The sequence below is a fragment of the Pinus tabuliformis genome, chromosome 3_2 (genome assembly GCF_031772625.1).
Source record: "Pinus tabuliformis cultivar Carrire ecotype Pingquan chromosome 3_2, CPIR1, whole genome shotgun sequence".
Classification (NCBI taxonomy): domain Eukaryota; kingdom Viridiplantae; phylum Streptophyta; class Pinopsida; order Pinales; family Pinaceae; genus Pinus; species Pinus tabuliformis.
In genome coordinates this window covers 816643474-816666029 of record NC_142302.1, presented here as the reverse complement: position 1 = coordinate 816666029, position 22556 = coordinate 816643474, and the positions used below count along the sequence as shown (strand labels likewise).

The 22556-nt window shown below is 34.4% G+C and overlaps 1 protein-coding gene across 2 annotated transcripts in view; it reads right to left on the bottom strand.

The window, feature by feature from the left end:
• Positions 1–1181: 1181 nt before the first annotated feature.
• The window catches only part of LOC149183139 (cold-responsive protein kinase 1-like), a 38777-nt gene continuing 17402 nt past the window's right edge, over positions 1182–22556 (bottom strand). For both annotated transcript variants that reach the window (XM_089417050.1, XM_089417051.1), the window contains exon 7: positions 1182–1592. In XM_089417050.1, coding sequence (XP_089273176.1) covers positions 1305–1592 — 288 coding nt within the window. In that variant the 3' untranslated portion in view covers positions 1182–1304. The remainder of the gene's footprint in view (positions 1593–22556) is intronic.

The following is a 22556-nucleotide window of genomic DNA, read 5'->3' as shown; positions in this document are numbered from 1 at the left end:
GCCAGAGTGGAATATTAGCGGGTTTGAAGGACATTCGTAGAATCCAGTGCTGAGGTCTCTACAAAATATAAGTTCTGAGCCTCTGTCAATGCTTCTTCTTCTTCTGTAGAAACTTTTCTGGCATTCATAAGGTCGGTTTTGTTGTAACCACATTCATATCAGAATGCGTGTGCAGTTCATCGAGCCATCTAGAAATATTGTCGAATGTCTGGCGCCGACTAATGACAAGCGCTCCCACAGCTTCTCTGTAATATGCCGAGGTCATGGCCCTGAAGCGCTCCTGGTCGGCCGTGTCCAAGATCTGTGCTTTGATCTTTGCCATCGATTTCCATGGTCTGAGTCTGAAATTCCACTACGATCGTGGATTTGGAATTGGGATAGAACCCGTTCCGGGCATATCTTGCAAGTAGATTGGATTTTCCCACAGCAAAGTCGCCTATTAAAATGATTTTGAAGAGGTAATCTTCTGGTTGTTCTTCACCCGCGCATGAGTTCGTTCGCCTACCCATTCTATTTTTGCAGCAGAAAGAAAGTGCTGTCTTGGAGTTCCAATGTTTCTACGCGCATGCCATTATTGCGGCTCTAATCAGACTCGATATTCATGACGGTAGCATCTCTGGGGCCATGGGAAGCCTCAGCTCCACAGACAATAGATCTGCCCACAAAATAAAGATAAAACTTACTGACACAAACACTCTACACAACACAATCTATTTATAGGGATCAATTTTCTCTTTCTTTCTTTTTCTTCCACGCTTTTAAGAAATTAAGTTCATACCTACTTTGATACTAGGAAAAAAAAAATTGTGCATAAATTTATCCACAAATTAATTGTATTCATTCTCAAAAACTAAAATACAAACTATATCTATATCTATAATATTCCAAACAAAAAATAAATAGCCCTCATGAAATCCAACATATTCCAAACAAATTTTTTTCCAACAAAACTGACAGACTAAAACTAAAACTAATCTACTTGTGTATATTACTAATCTACTTATTTATTAATAGTAACAGTATTCCAAGTTTTTTGAAGTTACTAAATATTACATTTTGATAGGTTATGATCCTATGCAAAACCGTCCTCTCCCAACCATATACCTGATTTTAGATATGATGTCATTTGAATTTCAAGAATATTATACATGCTAGAATTAAATTGTGATAGTTTAACAGAATTGGAATAACGAGAGCATGTATTTCAAACTCGAACACACACTATACGTTCCTGTGTCAAAAATTAATTTCAGTCACAGTAAGAAATTGGGTTATATAATAAAGAACCGCCGCCCTCTGTTACACTAGCGAGGAAGTAAAGAGACGGTGATAGATCCACGAGATCCCTGAGATGAAACAGCACCGGAGGCAGTGGCATCTATGAACGCTGGTTGGGTAGGACGAACAGGAATCTCTAAATTGTTGGTTAACATGGACGCAACTTCAGACATGGCCGGCCGCAGCGCCGAAGAGCCTTGAGTGCACAAAAGTGCAATTGTGATCACTCTTAACACCTGCTCTCTTGGATACTGCTCCTTTAATGTGGGATCAACAATATCCAAAACTTGTTCATGTTCGAATTCATTCCAAACCTGTACCATAATCAAAATCTTTAGGTTTATACCTTCAATTTTATGCTGCAGCAAGTATTTTTAGCCAACTATTGAGACTAATAGTCAGAATTCAAGAATTTTCAGGGTGTCCTGACATATGTGTTTCTTCATAACAATTTAGTAAAGATAAAAAGATTAGAAAACAAGTATATTTAGAAGTCTATGTAGAAAAGATAAGGGTCACTATTATAAATTTCGGGGGATATTTTGAAGTTTGCGATCACTCCTATTCATCATATTCTAAAATCTTTTAGAAATTTACAATCAGGGAAAAAAACTATTCTGCTTGAAGCTCCTATGTTATAGAAAATGAAACTGATTATGGTAAAGAGAGTTTAGTTCTTTCATGTGGAATGTTGATCTCCTTATTAGCATATTATTCTTCTCCCTCCAAGCAATTTCAAGCCAAGTGGATATAATCCAGATGGTTCGTCCGGTACTCTGGCAGAGATTCCATTGGCGGGTGAGTCGGTGATTATCATTATGCGTAAAACACACTTGTCACGTACAAATATTAATAAGCTGCTTAGTTAAACAACCCAAATGACCAATATGAATTACCACTTTATCATTATGCGTATTTGTAGATCTTATACTTTAGTTTGCAAAAATATGAATTACCAATTTGTCATAAATTTTATAATCATTTCAATCACCCTTAAAGTTAATGGTAACTTTTAGAATCTGTGCAAATCTATATATATTTTTTGAATTTTCTTTATGAAAATATGATTTCAAATTAAATATAACTCTTTTTTATAAATTTTATGAATATTAATAATATGTATACTTTATTATTATATAAATATGATAAAATATTAGTAATTTTAGTTTTTATTAATTATAAATTCGAGACTGAATTCAAACGTATATTAAAAATTGATCTCAAATAATAATATACACAATATACATATAAATATATAAAGAATTGATCTCAGAGAATAATGTACACGATGTACATATAAATACATAAAGAAACTGTTGATTCAGTTACCTTGTTTTCTTGAACTCTAATAACCACTCACTATAACATAAATTAACCCAACCTTAATCTTGAGAATTAGCTATGAGATTTGACGTTCAAATCTTCTTTAAGAACCATGAAAATAAATTGTGACGTATCAAGAAATTCGAAATTCAAATCCCCTTTGAAAATAACCTTTTGGAAAGTTGACATTTGCCGAAAACTTTAGTAAAATGGATTATAACTACTTTCCCTAAACATAACAAATAGCAATTACTCCTTAATTGAGATATAAAATTATAACTTATCTTAATCCCATTTTGATTGTAGATATTATAGTATTGCAATTACTATTTGAATTATCCCCTAGGGCTCATATAGTTTAAAAGGCATTATTTGTATTGATAAAATATAAAAGATTCAGAGAGTAACCATTTAATAAAAAAAAAAAAAATATTGGTTTTATGAATAAATATGTAATTTATAATTTTTTTTATGTGTTTTTCTAATGTATTTAATAATTAAGAAATACATTTTTTAATTAAATTTTTAATAATTTACGCAGAAAAATCTCATAAAATAAATTTTTTATTAATTTAAATTAAAATAAATAAATAAAATATATACAATTTTATATATTTTAATAATTAAAATGTTGGCTAAAGTAAATCGCTATCCATTAATAAAATGTATAAATTATAACTATTATTATTAACTAACTTTCTTCAAATCATTTTAAAAAATTAATTGCATATTTTATCTTTCAAAATTATTAAAAAATCAACTCAATTTTATCTCAAACTTAAACATAAAAATTTTAATAATATAATCAACTTTATTAATTAATAATAAAATAGGAAACAAGCAATACTTGAAAATTAAAAAACCTAATGTATCTTTACACCTTTTCTAAAATATCTTATTAAAAGCATTTATATTTCAAATTACTTGAATCACAAATATAAATAAATTATTAAAAAAAAACTTTAAAACAAACCTTACACCCAACCAGAAATGTAAGACTTCATTTAAAGAAGTAATAATTTGCTAAATCGACTAGTTCATATGATGTCCAGTAATTTAAATACTATTTATATTAAATATGGTGATTCTTAGTTTAACACATTTATAACTTAAAGAAGTAATAATAAACAGTGATAATTTGCTAGATCAAGTAATCCATATGATGTCCAGTAATTTAAATACTATTTATATTAAATATGGTGATTCTTATTTTGATACATGTATAATTCTTTATACAGGATGTCTTTGTTTGAGTTGTTATGAACGAAAAAAAAAACAATTAATACAAAATTATTACCTCTTAAACTTTTCCCTGAAGTTGAAATTTGTTATTGTTAAACATTTTTTTTAATAAATATTCATTAAATTTACTTTAATTATTGAATTTAAATATAAAGATAGAAGCTATCATAATTACAATTACAATTTTATTTTAAATATTAAGAAATTATAATTATTTTTTATTTTAAATATATAATTTTTTTATATAGTTGAGAAATTATTTCTATATTAAAATTATTTTTTTTTAATCTTTTTATATTAATATTTTAATTATAATATATTAAAATTTAACTATATTTTTTTATAGTTTTGGTTGAGTATATGATTTATGTATTAGAATTTGCATAAATTTGAGAAGTTGAATAGTTAAGTTTTAATTTTGATAAAAAATGTGGTAAGTGTTGTAGCATTTTTTGGTTTTCATAAGTTAAAATAAATTAACTCAAAAAATGAAAATATTTTCCAAAAAAATGTTAAGCTAGGATATGGACAAAAAGAATACTGAATAAAAATGTCAGGAAATATTTTGATATATATGTCCATATCAAAGAAAATGTTAGAATAGGTGCCCTAAAAAATGAAGGCAAAAATAAAATGTTAGTTTAGAGAGAAAAGCAAAAAACAATAAACTCTGAAAGTGTTGCAAATCTAAATGCCACTACTTTTACTCTAATTCACTTTTGAAAATAATGGTTGTGTTCAGTTTGTTTAGATGTCACACTAGTTTATTTAATCCAATTATACAGTTTAATCATAAGTAAGGTATAGAGGTAGATTATTCATGAAAAGAAATATCGGGTTGCTAGCTTAAATGCAGTCTCAAAAATAAGTAAAAAATGTTAGGATAAGTAAAGGGTAGGTAGAAGAAAGGTTGCAAAAATACAAGGTTGTTAAAGCATAAGCACATTTATCATGCTTGATCCAATGTTTCAGTGTGCAGGAGCAGTTATGAAAGTGAAAAGATGTTCACTAGCTGATTTGATTAACTTCCCCTCATTTCATTTCACCCCCCCACTACATACTTACTAATTTCCCATTATCCCATCATTTCTTATGAAAATACCATTTTCCCTTCATTTTCACCCTTGCCCTTTGGTTTCACACATTTTCTTAGCAAATTACCCTCCAAACTCATTCCCCTACCCAAAAACCCCTTTTCCCTAGTGTAAAACCCTTTCCCCTTTGAACAAATACCCTTTCCCCTCATTTTAACATTTTTTCCTTAATTTTAACCCTTTTCCCTAGACATTTCCCTTTGAAAATCATCCCCCACATTACATAATTAACTCTACCATACACCTAAAAAACCCATAAAATCCCTATATTTTAAGTTTTATATCTCCCCCGCATTACTTAACAAACCTCCGCTATATTCACATTTTCCTGATATATAAAACCTTTTAACCCACCCCCTTGGTGCGGTTAACAAACCCTACCGCATTTAACCCTGGTCCCACTCCATAAACCCGTTCATTATATTTTTAACCCGCTTTATTCATTAATTAATTACAAATCCATTGTAATTATCCCCCGGGCCTCGCTAATCTCCGCCCGATTTCCCTTCATGCATTTCCACCGCGTGACAGCTGTTAGATCTTACACCCCCAGATCTGACGGCGCGCATCCATATCGCATTGATTTTTTTTCCAAGCTTTCCCACCCCAAGAGCACATGAGATTCGTGGTTTTTCTCGGGCCCCTTTCGGTTATGTGCCAGTTTTATGTGAACTCGTGTGCTCTCATGGAAAAACCGCCTGACTGCCAAAAGCGGTGCGATGAACCTTAATACCGCCTCCCCGCGTGGGCCGAAACCATCCACTGTTCATTATGAAATTCCGCGCCAATTCTAGTCGTTACCCATTAAAACGCCAAAGACCCTCATTTTCACTCTTTTCGCTCGTTTTTCACTGAAAGCTACCTAAGCCTTCCTACGCTGCCCTGAGCATCTGCAACCCAATTTCACCGCTGTTTACCTCCCGAACACGCTCCAAACTCCGTCCACAGACTTTCCTGTTCCCTGAAACCATTATCACCTCCCTGCCAACCTGTGTTTTTATTAATAAATTGTTTTATTTTGCAGGTGATTAGAAGGCCAAAAGCTTGGATAAACAGTTTTGATACTAGTTCCAAAACCTGTTTACTCCAAGATTCACAAAGAAATCTACTCAAAAGGCTTTATTCAGAAGGAAAAGACAATTATACACAGAGCAGAAGAAATCATTTACACAGAGGCAGTAACTGTTAAAACAGAGATAAATCAGCAACAACATATCACATTTTCACATGAAGTCAAACAGGTCTTTAGTGAAATTCACTTTTACTAAAGACATAAATGCAGGATAAGAGTAAAAGATACCAGATGATGTGATTTACTGTGACTGGTAAAAGTAAAAGCAGGTGACAGAGCATTCATGGTAAAAGACTAAACAGAGGAGACAGATAAAGAAATACAAGTCAAAGTGTATCAGATGAAAGGTCATCAGTAAATATGACATCCAGCGTGAAAATCGAACAACATTCAGCTTTTGGAGGAACAGTCAGCCAGCTTCAACAATTTTCAGTTTTTTCAACGATAGTCACCAACAACGCAACATCAAAATAGTGCCAGATCAACTAGCAGTCTTTATTTTGATTTTATAATAATCTATTTTTGTAAAAACAGTTTAGGATATTTTCTTAGTTCTACTGTTGTATAAATAACTCTCTTCACGAGTTATTAAGGGTTGCACCCTTGAAGAAGCATTTCTAAACATTTGATGTACTTGACTTTTCTGGATCATTAATACAAAGCAAAGGATTCTGAATTCTGTTTTACACAGTTTGTGTTTCCTGTAAGTTTTTCTAGTATTACTCATTATGTTTTTCTTCATATTCTTATGTCTTACAGAGATAACTAGGTAGGAATAATTGGGTTTCAATCTATTCCTATAAGCTTCTGAAGTGATAATCTATAAAGAGAATGAATTAATGGACTGTTTGTTTAATTAATTCCCTTTGAATCAATAAATCATCAATAAACTTAAGCATATTCTCGTAAACCTTCTGAACATAGTTTAAATGTTTTCATACTTATGATTATTTAATTTTCAATTTGAAAACTGTGATAATCATATTATTTCTTTGTTTCTGCTCGCCACCATACAAGCTATATCACTGTGTGAAATTTTATAGCAGCCCTTTGCTTTGATATTAATATTATTCACAAGGTTAGGCATTATAGTGTTACATCTGTTTCATACATTGGTCCTCCAAATTAAAACAAAACCCCCAAAACAATTATCTTAGATGCTCTAGCATGATAGCTGACCATTATCATCTCAGAGATACAACATCAATCTGGCGCCGTTGTCAGGGATTCGAATTTCATTAAGTTTTCCTGGGGCAACGATATTCATTCTATTCCTTTAAGGTGATTAAAGGTCTAGAAAGGTTAAAATCCTTCACCTAGCGACTCCACTAGCCCAAATTGGCACCTTTTAAGCACACCAGATCTCATTCAAAATCTGACTTAGTTAATCCTCTATCAGATCCTGAAAAAATTCTGAGAAAAGCCAATTCTAAAAGGAGACATCAACCATCTTCTTCTTCCTCTTCAGCCTTGCAGTCTGAAGATTTAGTATCATTTGATCCTTTTAGTAATATTCCATCCGATCCTGATTGGACACAAATACCTCCTAGGGTTTCTGAACTATTAGATAGGGGAGTTGATTTAGATTTAGCTTTCCTCATTCATTCTTTTGAAACGCATCAAGAACCCCCACTACCACCAGGATCACCTAAAACTGAGTCTGACTTGGGTGTTCATTTACCTGAATACAAACCCACAGATTTCATATCCCCTACCACTTATTCATTTCCTTCCACTTCTAAACAACTTGAAGCTTCTACTTCTGAACAACCTGAAGAGACCCTCTCTATATATTCAAATCCACTCTTTGAAACAAAAGAGGATATTTATTCACGGGTCCCAAAGTTAGTTCTTAAGACTCCTTTAAAGTTATTCAGGAGATCTCCTCCTTCTTCACCTCCACATAGTCACACACCCCCTCAATCACCTTCTTCTACCCCTTCTTCTTCTTCTTCTTCATCCACACAAACACCTCATACACCACCTTCTACTATGGCATTCCGACCTATTGTACAGGCTAGAAATGAAACTTTAGTCTCACCTGCTAACCTCGATGCATTTCCAGTTGGGTACTTGAAATACCTTCCCAGGTATAATGGAGAAACTAGTCCCTTAGCTGAGGACCATCTTCAAACTTTTCTAGACTTTGCAGACAACATGAATATCGAACAAGAAAATGTTTACATGAGATTGTTTGTACAGTCACTTGAAGGAAATGTAAGAATCCGGTTTAGGCAGTTACCTGTAAATTCCATTAGAAATTGGGAAGAGCTTACAAACATATTTAAAAATCAATGGGGTGTAAAGAAAGATCCTCTTTACTTTCTGACTGATTTTGAAGAACTTAAAAGAAACTTTGGTGAACCTATATCAGATTTTATCAAAAGGTTAAATAAACTTTATCATAAGATGCCCCCTGGTTGTAAACACCCTGTAGCGGCAACTAAGTCTAGGTTTTCTAAAGCCTTTGACAATGATTTTGTTGTAATGCTAAGAGAGAGAACTTCAAGAACTCTTGAAGATATGCAAACAAATGCTATAGAGGTGGAAGCAAATAGGGATGCTTCAACTTCCTTGAAAGCTAAAGAGGAAAAGGCCCAAAGAAAACTCAAATCTATTCAAGAGGCCTCTAGTTCCTCTAGTTCTTCTAGGACTAAAACAGAAGATTCTAAAATAGATGAAATAACTTCTCTCTTAGAAATCTATCTAATAGAATTTCCAAGAGTGAGACTCAACCTAGGACAATTAAAAAAACAGTTACTAGACCCCAAAATCAAAATCAAGGTCAGTATAAAAGGAATCCACAATTACAAATTCTTCAGAGACCTAGTAATGATCACCAGGTTCCCACCCCTTTACTGATCTTCTAGGACTAAAACAGAAGATTCTAAAATAGATGAAATAACTTCTCTTCTTAGAAATCTATCTAATAGAATTTCCAAGAGTGAGACTCAACCTAGGACAATTAAAAAAACAGTTACTAGACCCCAAAATCAAAATCAAGGTCAGTATAAAAGGAATCCACAATTACAAATTCTTCAGAGACCTAGTAATGATCACCAGGTTCCCACTCCTTTACTGAAAATACTATGACTATTACTGAAGATATCAATAACATGGATACTTCTTCTAATCAAACAGTTATTATTCCTCTCTCACAACAAAATTAGGTTCAAGAAGATCAAGAATCCTCACAGGTTTCTAAATACCATGCCTTCTTTGAATTTTTAATTGCAGATTTGAACAAGAGATATGATCTTAGGCCTAGACCCAGCCCTGGAAGACCTCCTAAGGAAACTCCAATAATTGAACCTCATACCAAAGCTGCTGAAACTCAAACAATTGTTATTCGACCATTAAATCAATCAACTGATACTGCTCAAAATGATAAAAATGCTTTGATTACATTTAATGTTGAAAAAGAGTTGGAAAGAGTTAAAATCCCAATTCCACTTTCAGAACTTTCCAAAAACCCTGGGTATAAAAATCAAGTCTCCAAATGGATACAAAACAGCTCGGTTGATGCTGAAAGTGATATCATTAGTCTGCAAGATGAAAAACTAGCAGTTGTCTTTGGTCCTAGCTCAGATATGATAGATGAAATAGTGCAGCCTTTCTATGTAACTCTTAAGACAAATGATTCCATGTTATATAATTGTATGCTTCATTCTGGAGAATCACATAACCTCATGCCAAAACTATCATGGACCATTTGAAACTTGACATAACTAGATCCTATCATGACTTGTACACCTTTGATTCTAAAAGGGTGCCTTGCTTAGAATTGATTAAGGATTTAGTAGTCACCCTTGTCCAAATTCCAGTGAAAAGTGTAGTGCTTGATATAGTTGTCACAGATATTCCTCCCAAATTTGGAATGCTCCTTTCTAGGTCTTTCTGTGCCAAATTAGGGGGAACTCTTGAGATGGATATGTCTTATGCCACTATTCCAGTTTATGGGGGAGAACATCTAAGGTTATATAGAGAGAGGTAAGATTTGTGCACACTGTTTGCAAAACAGACCAGCCAAGGAACCATACCATTTATGCAGTTGATGAGGATTTTGGTTGCTTTCAACTCTCTTCAAACCAAATACATGAAACTCAAGTTAAAATAGAAGATGTAATTGAAAGTCCTGTACCAAATCAAACTGATGTATGGAAACTATTTTTTGATGGTTCTTGTACAAAAGATGGAGTAGGAGCTGGGGTAGTTTTAATTTCACCAGAAAAAGAAAATATCACCCAATCATGCAAACTCGACTTTGAAGTTACAAATAATGTGGTTGAATATGAAGCTTTCCTTTTGGGACTGCAATTAGCCAAAAGCTTAAAGGTTCAAAACTTAAGTGTTTTTACTGATTCAGAACTTATTGTCAAACAAGTGAGAAATATTTTCCAGACTAAGCATCCTAGACTTAGGTCTTATCGAAATGAAGTTTGGGATTTAGTCGAAAACTTCTTTGATGCTTTTAATTTGACTTATATTCCAAGAAATCAGAATATTCATGCAGATGCCTTAGCTATTTCTGCTAGTTCATTTAAAATTCCTGATCAGACCAATGTACTCTATCAAATACAAGTCAAGTACAGACCATCCATCCCAGACAATCTAAAACATTGGCAGATATTTGAAGATGATGAACATTTGAAATCTTTCTGCAGGTTATAGATGAATTTTCATTTCTACAAATTGATGAAGATAGAACAGAAATAAATGAAAATACAAATGGAAATGATACTTCAAATTTCAATTCAAAAATTGCTGATCATGACATTATTCAATTGTCTAACAATTTTATTCCCAAAGGCCTCATTCCTTTAGAAAAATTGTTTGATCAAAATGATGTCCTTCGAAACCCTCAGTCCATTTCTTCACAAGATGACATAGAAGAAATTAATATTGGAACAAATGATGATATTAAAAACATCAAAATTTGTGCATCTCTAGATCCTGAGATCAAAGCTCAATATCTTAAGTTACTTCAAAATTATAAGGATGTTTTTGCATGGACCTATGCTGATCTAAAAACCTATGATACTTCATTAATACAACATAAGATTCCTTTAAATCCAGAAGCAATTCCTTATCAACAGAAACTTAGGAGGATCAATCCAGCTCTTCTACCAACTATAGAGAAGGAAATTAAAAAAATGCAAGATGCCCAGATCATTCTCCCTCGTAGATATTCTAATTGGGTTGCAAATTTAGTTCCTGTTAGAAAGAAGAATGGAGAAATCAGACTCTGTGTGGACTTTAGAAATTTGAACAAAGCATCATTAAAGGATAACTATCCTTTGCCCAAAATGGATTAGTTACTTCAAATGGTTTCAGGAGCACAAAGACTTTCTATGCTTGATGGTTTTTCAGGCTATAATCAGGTAAATGTTGATTCAGTAGACAGAGAGAAGACAACCTTTACTACACCCTGGGGTACATTCATGTATGCTAGAATTCCATTTGGCTTATCCAATGCTGGAGCAACATTTTAGAGAGCTATGGACGTAGCTTTTGTGGGTCAGGTAAATAAATTTGTGGTCATTTATCTTGATGAAATAACTATTTTTTCTAAATCTGATTAGAAACATCTAAAGCACTTGATGAATGTTTTTGACAGGTGTAGAAAATTTAGAATATCATTGAATCCTAAAATTCTCTATTTTCTATCAAAGAAGGAAAACTGTTGGGCCATACAATTTCAAAAAAGGGAGTGGTGATTGATCCCAAGCATGTATCTTCCATTAAAACATTGACCTTACCTAGAAACAACAAGGAGATTCAAGCTTTTCTAGGCAAGATTAATTTTTTAAGGAGATTCATCCCAAATTATGTTGAGATTGTAAAAGATATAACTAACATGCTTCAAAAATATCATGAAGTTAAATGGACTGTCTCTTCCAGGCATGCATTTGATCAGATCAAGAAATCTATCTCTGAAGCTCCCACCTTGGCCAACCCTGATTACACTAAACCATTTAGTATCTTTTCCTTTGCCTCAGAAACAACCCTTATTGTTGTTCTACTACAAAAGAATGAAGATTCCCATGACCAACCCATAGCCTTTTTCAGTAAGGTTATGAGATATGTTGAGCTTAAGTATGACATAATTGAGAAGCAAGCCTATGCCCTTATTCAAGCCCTGAAATCATTCAGGATGTATGTCCTACATTCTCCTATTACTGCTTATGTTCCTAACAGTGCTGTGAAAATCGTTTTAACTCAACCAGACACTGATGGAAAGAGAGGTAGATGGATCACTCAAATACTGGAGTTTGATCTAACTATCAAAACTACAAAGCTAGTAAAAGGCCAAGGATTAGCTAAGCTTCTAGCTGAATCCAACTGTAAAGTGCTTGAAATCAATTATGTTTTAGAGATACAAGGGAAGAATCCACAAGAACCTTCTCAAGCTTTAGATAAGAAGAATACACAAGAACTTTTTGTCCTTGCAGAAGGGGAGAATCCGCAAGAACCTTCCCTTCAACATGAAGAAAAGAATCGACAAGAACCTTCCCTTCAACCTGAAGAAAAGAATCCATAAGAACCTTTACCTTCAGATCAGATCCGCCCTTTATACATTGATGACAAATTTCTGTTGTTAGATTGGTACCAAGACATTGTAAATTTCTTGATCCATTTTGAATGTCCAGCATCATTCTCCAAAAGCCAATGTAAAACTCTCAAACTAAAAGCAATCAAGTACTGTATCATAAATGCAAATTTGTACTGGAAAGACCCACTAAATATTTTGTTATTATGTTTAACAAAATCAGAAACTGAAGGAATCATTGACCAGTTTCATACAGGATTTTGTGGAGGACATTATGCTTGGAGAGCAACAACATATAAGATATTAAGGGGAGGATTTTATTGGCCAACATTGTTCTTACAAGTAGGAGCAAAGGTCAGAGGTTGTGTTCTTTGTCAAATGTTTGCTGGTAAACAAAAAGTAGCAACTCTTCCACTAGTTCTATCAATAGTCTCATAACATTTTCTCCAATGGGGATTACATTTTGTTGGAGAGATTCATCCCACTTCAAGTAATCAACATAGATGGATCCTCACTGAAATAGACTACTTCACTAAATGGGTGGAAGCAATTCCAGTGAGAAATGCTACTGATTTAGTGGTAATCAAATTTATTGAAGAGAACATCTTATCTAGATTTGGTTGCCCAACTCAATTTGTCACTGATAATAAAACAACTTTTTCTAGTGTTAAAATGATTGAGTTTTGCCAAAAATATCAGATTTTGTTACATCATTCAACTCCATATTACCCACAAGGTAATGACCTTGCAGAATCCTCAAATAAAAGTTTGGTAAAGTTAATCAAAAAGACTCTAGCAGATCATAAAAAGAGCTGGGACTCTCATTTAATTTATGCAATATGGGCAAACAAAATTAATCCAAAGATATCTACTGGAAAATCTCCTTTCCAGTTAGTTTATGGGAAAGATGTAATCTTCCCTACCAATTTGGCCTTCCCTGTTTTAAAATTCCTACAGGATTCAACAAATGAACTTGATGATTTTTCAAGGAGAATAAATCAGATTATTGAACTAAATGAAAACAGAGATGAAGTTCAATACAAATTGAAAAAGTATCAGAATAAGATGAAGAGCCTGTTTGACAGAAGAGCCAAGGAAAGGGACTTCAAGGAAGGTGATCTAGTTCTAAGATGGGATTCCAGGAGAGAAGAAAAGGGAAAACATGGCAAGTTTGACAACCTGTGGTTTGGACCTTTAGCAATTTCTGAAGTGAAAGGAAACAACACTTTTGTGCTACAAAATCTTGAGGGGCTATATTCCACTTATCCTGTAAATGGAAGGTTTCTCAAACATTACATTCAGTACTGAGAAGTTGAAGTAGATTTCATTACTACCATTGTAAAAACTCCGATTTCTTTTACTTTTCAAGCTGTCAGTGTGATTTTTTACAGCAAAAGACTCCATAGACCGAGGAGAAGGCACATGGATCTGCAGGTTCTCTGCATTCTATAGGAGAAAGCAGTCCCTAGATGGAGCCGATGTTGTAGCATTTTTTGGTTTTGGTAAGTTAAAATAAATTAGTCCAAAAAATGAAAATATTTTTCAAAAAAATGTTAAGCTAGGATATGGACAAAAAGAATACTGAATAAAAATGTTAGGAAATATTTTGATAAATATGTCCATATCAAAGAAAATGTTAGAATAGATGCCCTAAAAAATAAAGGAAAAAATAAAATGTTAGGTTAAAGAAAAAAGCAAAAAACAATAAACTCTGAAAGTGTTGCAAATCTAAATGCCACTACTTTTACTCTAATTCACTTTTGAAAATAATAGTTGTGTGCAGTTTGTTTAGATGCCACACTAGTTTATTTAATCCAATTATACAATTTAATCATAATTGGATTTGTTTTAAATTGATTGTCATAGGTAGAAAATAAAATTGGCTCAACAGTTTAATCTGAGCCAATGGAGAGAATAAGGTATAGAGGTAGATTATTCATGAAAAGAAATATTGGGTTGCTAGCTTAAATGCACTCTGAAAAATAAGTAAAAAATGTTAGGATAAGTAAAAGGAAGGTAGAAGAAAGGTTGCAAAAGTACAAGGTTGTTAAAGCATAAGTACATTTATCATGCTTGATCCAATGTTTCAGTGTGCAGGAGTAGTTATGAAAGTGAAAAGATGTTCACTAGCTGATTTGATTAACTTCCCCTCATTTCATTTCACCCCCCCCACTACATACTTACTAATTTCTCATTATCTCATCATTTCTTATGAAAATACCCTTTTCCCTTCATTTTCACCCTTTTCCTTTGGTTTCAAACATTTTCCTAGCAAATTACCCTACAAATTCATTCCCCTACCCAAAAACCCCTTTTCCCTAGTGTGAAACCCTTTCCCCTTTGAAAAAATACCCTTTCCCCTCATTTTAACCTTTTTTCCTTAATTTTAACCCTTTTCCCTTTGAAAATCATCCCCCGCATTACTTAATTAACTCCGCCATACGCCTAAAAAAAACATAAAACCCCTATATTCTAAGTTTTGTGTCCCCCCCGCATTACTTAACAAACCTCCATTATATTCACATTTTCCCAATATATAAAACCTTTTAACCCACCCCCTTGGTGTGGTTAACAAACCCCGCCGCATTTAACCCTGGTCCCACTCCATAAACCCATTCATTATATTTTTAACCCACTTTATTCATTAATTAATTACAAATCCATTGTAATTATCCCCCGGGCCCCACTAATCTCTGCCCGATTTCCCTTCGTGCATTTCCACTGTGCGACAGCCGTTAGATCTTGCACCCCTAGATCTGACGATGCACATCCATATCGCGTTGATTTCTTTCCGAGCTTTACCCACCCGAGAGCACGCGAGATTCGTGGTTTTGCTCAGGCCCTTTTCAGTTACGTGGCAGCTTTACGTGAACTCGCGTGCTCTCATGGAAAAACAGCCCGAGAGCACCCGTGATTCGTGGTTTTTCTCGGGCCCCTTTCAGTTACGTGGCAACTTTACATGAACTCGCGTGCTCTCATGGAAAAATCGCCTGACTGCCAAAAGCGGTGCGATGAACCTTAATACTGCCTCCCCGCGTGGGCCGAAACCATCCACTGTTCATTATGAAATTCTGCGCCAATTCTAGTCGTTACCCATTAAAATGCCAAAGACCCTCGTTTTCACTCTTTTCGCTCATTTTTTCACTGAAAGTTGCCTAAGCCTTCCTGCGCCACCTTGAGCATCTGCAACCCAATTTCACCATTGTTTACCTCCCGAACATGCTCCGGACTCCGTCCATAGACTTTCCTGTTCCCTGAAACCATTATCACCTCCCTGCCAACCTGTGTTTTTATTAATAAATTGTTTTATTTTGCAAGTGATTAGAAGGCCAAAAGCTTGGATAAACAGTTTTGATACTAGTTCCAAAACCTATTTACTCCAAGATTTGCAAAGAAATCTACTCAAAAGGCTTTATTCAGAAGGAAAAGACAATTATACACAGAGCATAAAAAATCATTTACATAGAGGCAATAACTATTAAAACAAAGATAAATGAACAGCAACATATCACATTTTCACATGAAGTCAAACAGGTCTTTAGTGAAATTCACTTTTACTAAAGACATAAATGTAGGATAAGAGTAAAAGATACCAGATGATGTGATTTACTGTGACTGGTAAAAGTAAAAGCAGGTGACAAAGCATTCATGGTAAAAGACTAAACAGAGGAGACAGATAAAGAAATACAAGTAAAATTGTATCAGATGAAAGGGCTTCAGTAAATATGACATCCAGCGTTAAAATCGAACAACAGTTAGCTTTTGGAGGAATAGTCAGCTAGCTTCAACAATTTTCAGTTTTTTCAACGATAGTCACCAACAGCGCAGCATCAAAATAGTGCCAAATCAACTAGTAGTCTTTATTTTGATTTTATAATAATCTATTTTTGTAAAAACAGTTTAGGATATTTTCTTAGTTCTACTGTTGTATAAATAACTCTCTTCACGAGTTATTAAGGGTTGCACCCTTGAAGAAGCATTTCTAAACATTTGATGTACTTGACTTTTTTGGATCATTAATACAAAGCAAAGGATTCTGAATTCTGTTTTACACAATTTGTGTTTCCTGTAAGTTTTTCCAGTATTACTCATTATGTTTTTCTTCATATTCTTATGTCTTACAGAGATAACTAGGTAGGAATAATTGGGTTTCAATCTATTCCTATAAGCTTCTGAAGTGATAATCTATAAAGAGAATGAATTAATGGACTGTTTGTTTAATTAATTCCCTCTGAATCAATAAATCATTAGCATCTTTTGTAAGCTTAAGCATATTCTCTTAAACCTTCTGAACATAGTTTAAAGGTTTTCATACTTATGATTATTTAATTTTCAATTTGAAAACTGTGATAATCATATTATTTCTCTGTTTCTTCTCGCCACCATACAAGCTATATCACTGTGTGAAATTTTATAGCAGCCCTCTGCTTTGATATTAATATTATTCACAAGGTTAGGCATTACAATGTTACATCTATTTCATACATTGGTCCTCCAAATTAAAACAAAACCCCCAAAACAATTATCTTAGATGCTCTGGCATGATAGCTGACCATTATCATCTCAGAGATAAAACAATAGGCATCACCTTTACTCTAGTCAATAAAGATAAGGACCTACAACCACTGAATTAATTCAGGTAGACTCTCCTTCTAGATAACATAATGAGACAAGTTTGCATTTTTATTGTAGTTTTTTACTTTAAATGTTGGCAATATACAACGTTAATCTTTTGAGACTATGCTACTGGTTTGGTTTCCCATCTTCTGCAAATTAATATAAAGTGATTTTCTAACCGTACAAAATATACATATACATTTTACCTAGAGTTTGAGTAGCGCGTTTGTTATTCTCCTTGTCCATATTCAATTCCCACAAATAACATGCTGGTAGTGTAATGAGACTAAAAAAATAGACTTCCCTAGGGATAGATGTCCACTTTAGTGTGTCTCACAATACTTTCTATGTTGCTAAGTGACAATTTATTGATTATCTAACTTATAAATCCCAAATATCAACCAAATTACTATAACAAGTAATTTTGTATATGTAATTCATAATTTTATTTTATATTATTATTCTAAAATATTTAATTATATATTTTAGTTTTAAATTTAAAACCTTAATATATTTTGTATTGAATTTAGGTATTGTAGTGGAAAGCAATTAGGGTTGAATTAACAAAGTCTGCAGTTTCAATTTAGCAAATTAGGGAGGGTTTGTCACTTTGAATAATGCACATCCCCATAAGGTCAAAGATAAAGTTACTAAGAAGGAAGAAGAACCCAAGAGAGAACATGTTATGATTAAGCTGAGACTTCATAAGGATTTCATTGCAGGATCATATACGAAGCATTCAAGAACACCTAGTTTTTTTGTAAAGCTAAGAAAAGATAGAGAAACAAATTACTAAAATTGAGAGAGTATAAAGTAGATGGCTATAATAGATATCCTCATCCAATTTACTCTCTCCCATATTTATCAAAAGATGAATGTAAAACTTACAAATGCCTCCATCATTTCAATATATAACTAAATGTGACATGCATGTTCCTCCCAATTCAACAACAAATTTGTAAACACCCTCTTCTTACTTGCTCCATTTAGTTATAAGGGAATACAATACATTCCTTAAGCTACAAAACTTGGAACCATTAGGTGAGATTAAATACAAATGGTGTATTTAAAGCCTTTCCAAAGAGAAGAGTCATCTTCTGCAATTAAATACATAGGCCTAACAACTAGGTTTTCATGACTATTGAAAGTCGGCATTATTCCTTATTATTATGAATCTATGTGTAACCAAGTGAGTTAATTTAAATATGGGGATGTGGGTGATACATAAATAACTTACAAGGAGATGTAGAAAACATGAAACCTCGAATAAACCATATGTAGTGCTAGTTTTGAAAAACAATTGGACAATAATGAATGGGGCCTTAGAAAAATATGAAAATGTAATTAGACTTTCAACAACAACAACAACTCTACTAAATACAAAGTGCAACACATAATAATGTAAATTTTCTAATAATTCGACACTCCATTCTCGTAAAAAAAAACCTTGTTTCATAATATCTCTCATCAATATGATATTCTATTAACATTTCATAAATGACTACAAATTATTAAAATAATGATCCTTCAACTATAAATTTAATTTGAGTTAATGGGCGCTTAGCTGGAATGGTAGGGATGGTGGTTTGTCATCCCATCCACCTGGGTTCAAGTCGCTTAGCTAGAACGGTAGGGATGGTGGTTTTCCATCCCATCCACTTGTGTTCAAGTCCATAGAGACATGGCTCATCATAGTAAGGCTAGAAGGATAGTCTAGGATCTTGGCTCTAGTTCCAGTGGTCTCCGGATGTCTAAGTTCTAAGTTGAACTATGAATATATGATATATGTGTCTCGCAAGTTGTTGCCTATAACAAATACCCATATATACTATTTCATCTTCATTAACAATGACTCAAGGACCAAGAATTTTTTTTTATAGATCTCATCCCTATGAGCAATAGAGGACTTTGTGGCAAAAAGGACTCGCATACGCAAAAAAGCCCATGAACTGAAATTGCTAGTAGAGAAGAGGGTAAGAGCAGAAGTACCTAAGTACCTCCCGCCCACCTTTCATACCCCATAGTATCCCATATATGCTATTTGAGCTTCATTAACAATGACTCAATGATCAAGAAACATTTTCTATAGTTCTCACCCCGATGACCAACAAAGGACTTTGTGGCAAAAAGGACTTGCATATGCAGAACCGAAATCGCCAGTTGAGAAGAGGGTAAGAGCAGAAGTACCTCCCCCCACCTTACAAGGCGTTGGGATCGAAACGTTGTGGTCTAACCAACTTTCAAATTTGCTTAAAATATTATGGAAATCTCAACAAGTTTTTAATAAAATTCGGCAATTTGGCAGGATTTTTTGTAAATTCAGGTTAGAGTTATCAAACTTCAAAATTTTGGGGTTTCAGAGGTTTTATGGTGTTGAATCCATTTCCACCCTCAAAACACAATTCAAAAACACAATTCAGATACTCCTACTGCGAGATTTTTTGAATTTTTTTAAGGTGTTTAAGAGGTTTTTATGGTGTTAAAGCCATTTCCACCCTCAAAACACAATTCAAATACTCCTCCCGTGAGATTTTTTGAATTTTTTTTCCCAACCTTTTTTGGTTGTCGAGGCAAATTTGCTGCCAATACTAATAGAAACTAAAACAGAAACTAGAAAAATGTGTGATATATTGAGAGATGTTAGATCTAAGACTTTTATCCTTATCTTGTCCTGAGGATGAACCACATTAGTTGGTTTGAAAAGTCAACCCAATCCTTGCAATGTAATTAATTCAGAGGATTATTCTCTAAATCTTGAAAAATAACAAACACCTTTCATTTCTTTTTATTCAATTTATCCTCAAAAAAACTAAGAACACCAATAAATTTAAAATTTAAAATTGATCCAGTGATAAAAAGAATAGGGGAGGGTCGCCAATACATGTGCGCCCTCCCCGCCACGTCAGTTTACCACGCGTCAACCCACATGGCTCCGGTACGACACCTGTCCACCGTGGAGCTGGCCGTGTGGGCTATCACCTCGCGTCTTAAAAATCGTCCTTCGCGCCATTTGAAAGGTTGTTCTGGGCTCATTTCTGCGATGTTCCATTTTCCCTTTGTCTTTCTGCTCGGGGCCGGTTGTTGGGCGAAGCCCCCCGCCGAAGATGGCGCGGGACGACCCTATAACCTGCGCGCATGGTGGTTAGAACGTGTGTTGGGGGAATGCTGTGTTCGGTTGACAGGGTTTGTATTGTTGCGCGCAGAGTCGTTTATTCGTGTGCTGGTGCGAAGGTTTGATGGAGTTTCAGGGTTTCTGGCTGGGACAGCGGTTCTGCTTTTCTTGTGCTTTTCCGCCTGGATTTCTTGGTCGTTCTGGAATGCAAGTTGTTTAACATGGAATGTCGGTTGTTTAGCATTTCTCTGGTGGTGGTATTATTCGGCGATTTTGTTGTTTGGGGAGGAGTCGGTCGCCATTCTACTGAGCTTGAGGTAACATAGGATTTTTCTGTTTTTCTCTGCTGTTTTTGTTGTTTTTCTGATCTCTAATGGCTTTTTTCTTCCTGTTGCAGGTGTGGAAAAGGACGTTGCAGGTGTGGAGAAGGTCTGGCGAGCTGTGGGGAAGGTGGCGAGCTGTGGGGAAGGTGGGGGAGGTCGGCGACCATCCATGGCCTGTAACCGGTAGGATTTTTAATCCTACCAGCTTTACTCTGTGTTTTTCAACACAAGCATCTCTAACAGGATATTTTGTGAACTTTCTATGGCATTTTATGGCATTATTTTGAGCATTTTTTTGAGGGTTTAGGGTTTTAGGCATTCTATGGCATTTTTGTTGTTTTAGGGTTTAGGGTTTTAGGCATTCTATGGCATTCTGTTTTTGTTGTTTTGTTGTTTTAGCCCTCAAAACGCTCTGTAGCTGCTCTCCCCTGACTTGCATAGCCGGCCCCGAGTAGAAAGACAAAGGGAAAATGGAACATCGCAGAAATGAGCCCAGACCAACTTTCGAAACTCTCTGTAGCTGCTCTCAATTGCCTTGTTACTGTGTTTGCTTTATAGATAAAAACGCTGCATTTTTATTGTCCCTGCTATTGTATCTTTTTCATTTGGCATATGAGGGTTTCTCTTTTCTTTCATAGAGTTCTGAGTGCTCTGCTTCGTGCTATTGTTTGTTTTATATTCGACTGCTCGGAGGGGAAGGCTCTTCTAAAGCCTCACTAAACCCTTACGAAGCTTCTTCGCAGACTTGCTACTCAGGTTGCTCTCTGGGCTACAGTGTTGTAGTTATGTATTTCTAGCCAAGAGCCTGGTAATTTCCTTGTCGGTAAATTATTGGTATTTTTAATCTCCTTTCTAGAAGTGAGACTTGTCAAGCGGCCTCGGCCTTTGTAGACATTCTGTATAAGTTATATGTTACGACCTTAATCACAGTTATACTGCTAATTTATTTATGGTTTCTTGAAGTCATAACTGTTATCTTGTTTCCTTCTATGAAAGTCTTATTCCGAATTTTACACACAAGTTGCATTCTCTATTATTTAAATTGACTTATAAGCATTTCTCTGGATACTGTTTGAACGCTACTATTCTTGATTTACTCATTGTAGAATATTATGATTTCCTTATGCTGTAAAACCTTGCATAGTGCTAAGTTATTAAGATCGTTTTCACTTGTGACGGTGCATCTCTATTTGAAGGTTATTTTGTTTTTACAGCTGATGAGTTTATAAGTTAAGAAATGGGTAGGGTTTACTGTTTTATGAACAAAGCTTCTACTCTTTTATTTCCTTTTAATATCGCTCAGCTTTTACTAGCAAACTTTATAGGATTAAATCCTTGTCAGGGTTTTGTTAGAGTTTTGTCAGGGTTCTGTTAGAGTTTCCTTGTCAGGGTTTTGTTAGAGTTGAAATGCCCGATAATGCATGCAGAGAGATTGACCGTTCTTCATGAAGAAATAGGTTCGATATCTGCTTGAGTTGGAGTGTTGGTGTTTTCAACCTGTAACTCCAGTGTCTCTCAGTAGTTATGTCTTCGGTCAGGTCTTGAGTGGGCATATCAATTTGGAACAATTTCTGTTTTTTACACCTATGACCTGGAGCATATTTTTCATCACAATTATAGGAGAGTCCATTTCTTTGGTGGTCTGCCATTTGTGTTGGAGACAACCTTTGTACTTCGAAGGGATGTGTAGGAATTGTGCTAAGTTGGAATATTTGATTCTGCAAACAGATTTCTATGCACTTTTGAAACTTTTCTTCCTAGTTGCTTGGGGAACAGGGATATAAGGAGTGGAGAGCTATCGGGAGAGGAGAATGTGTTGATAATAGTGATATATTTGTAGGGTGCTGGTGTCCATTGTAGCTGTTGAATTGTCTAGATTGTGTACCTCTGAATGTAAATTTCTTGTAATATGTGAAAAGAATATTGAATCAAAACCCTCCTTGAC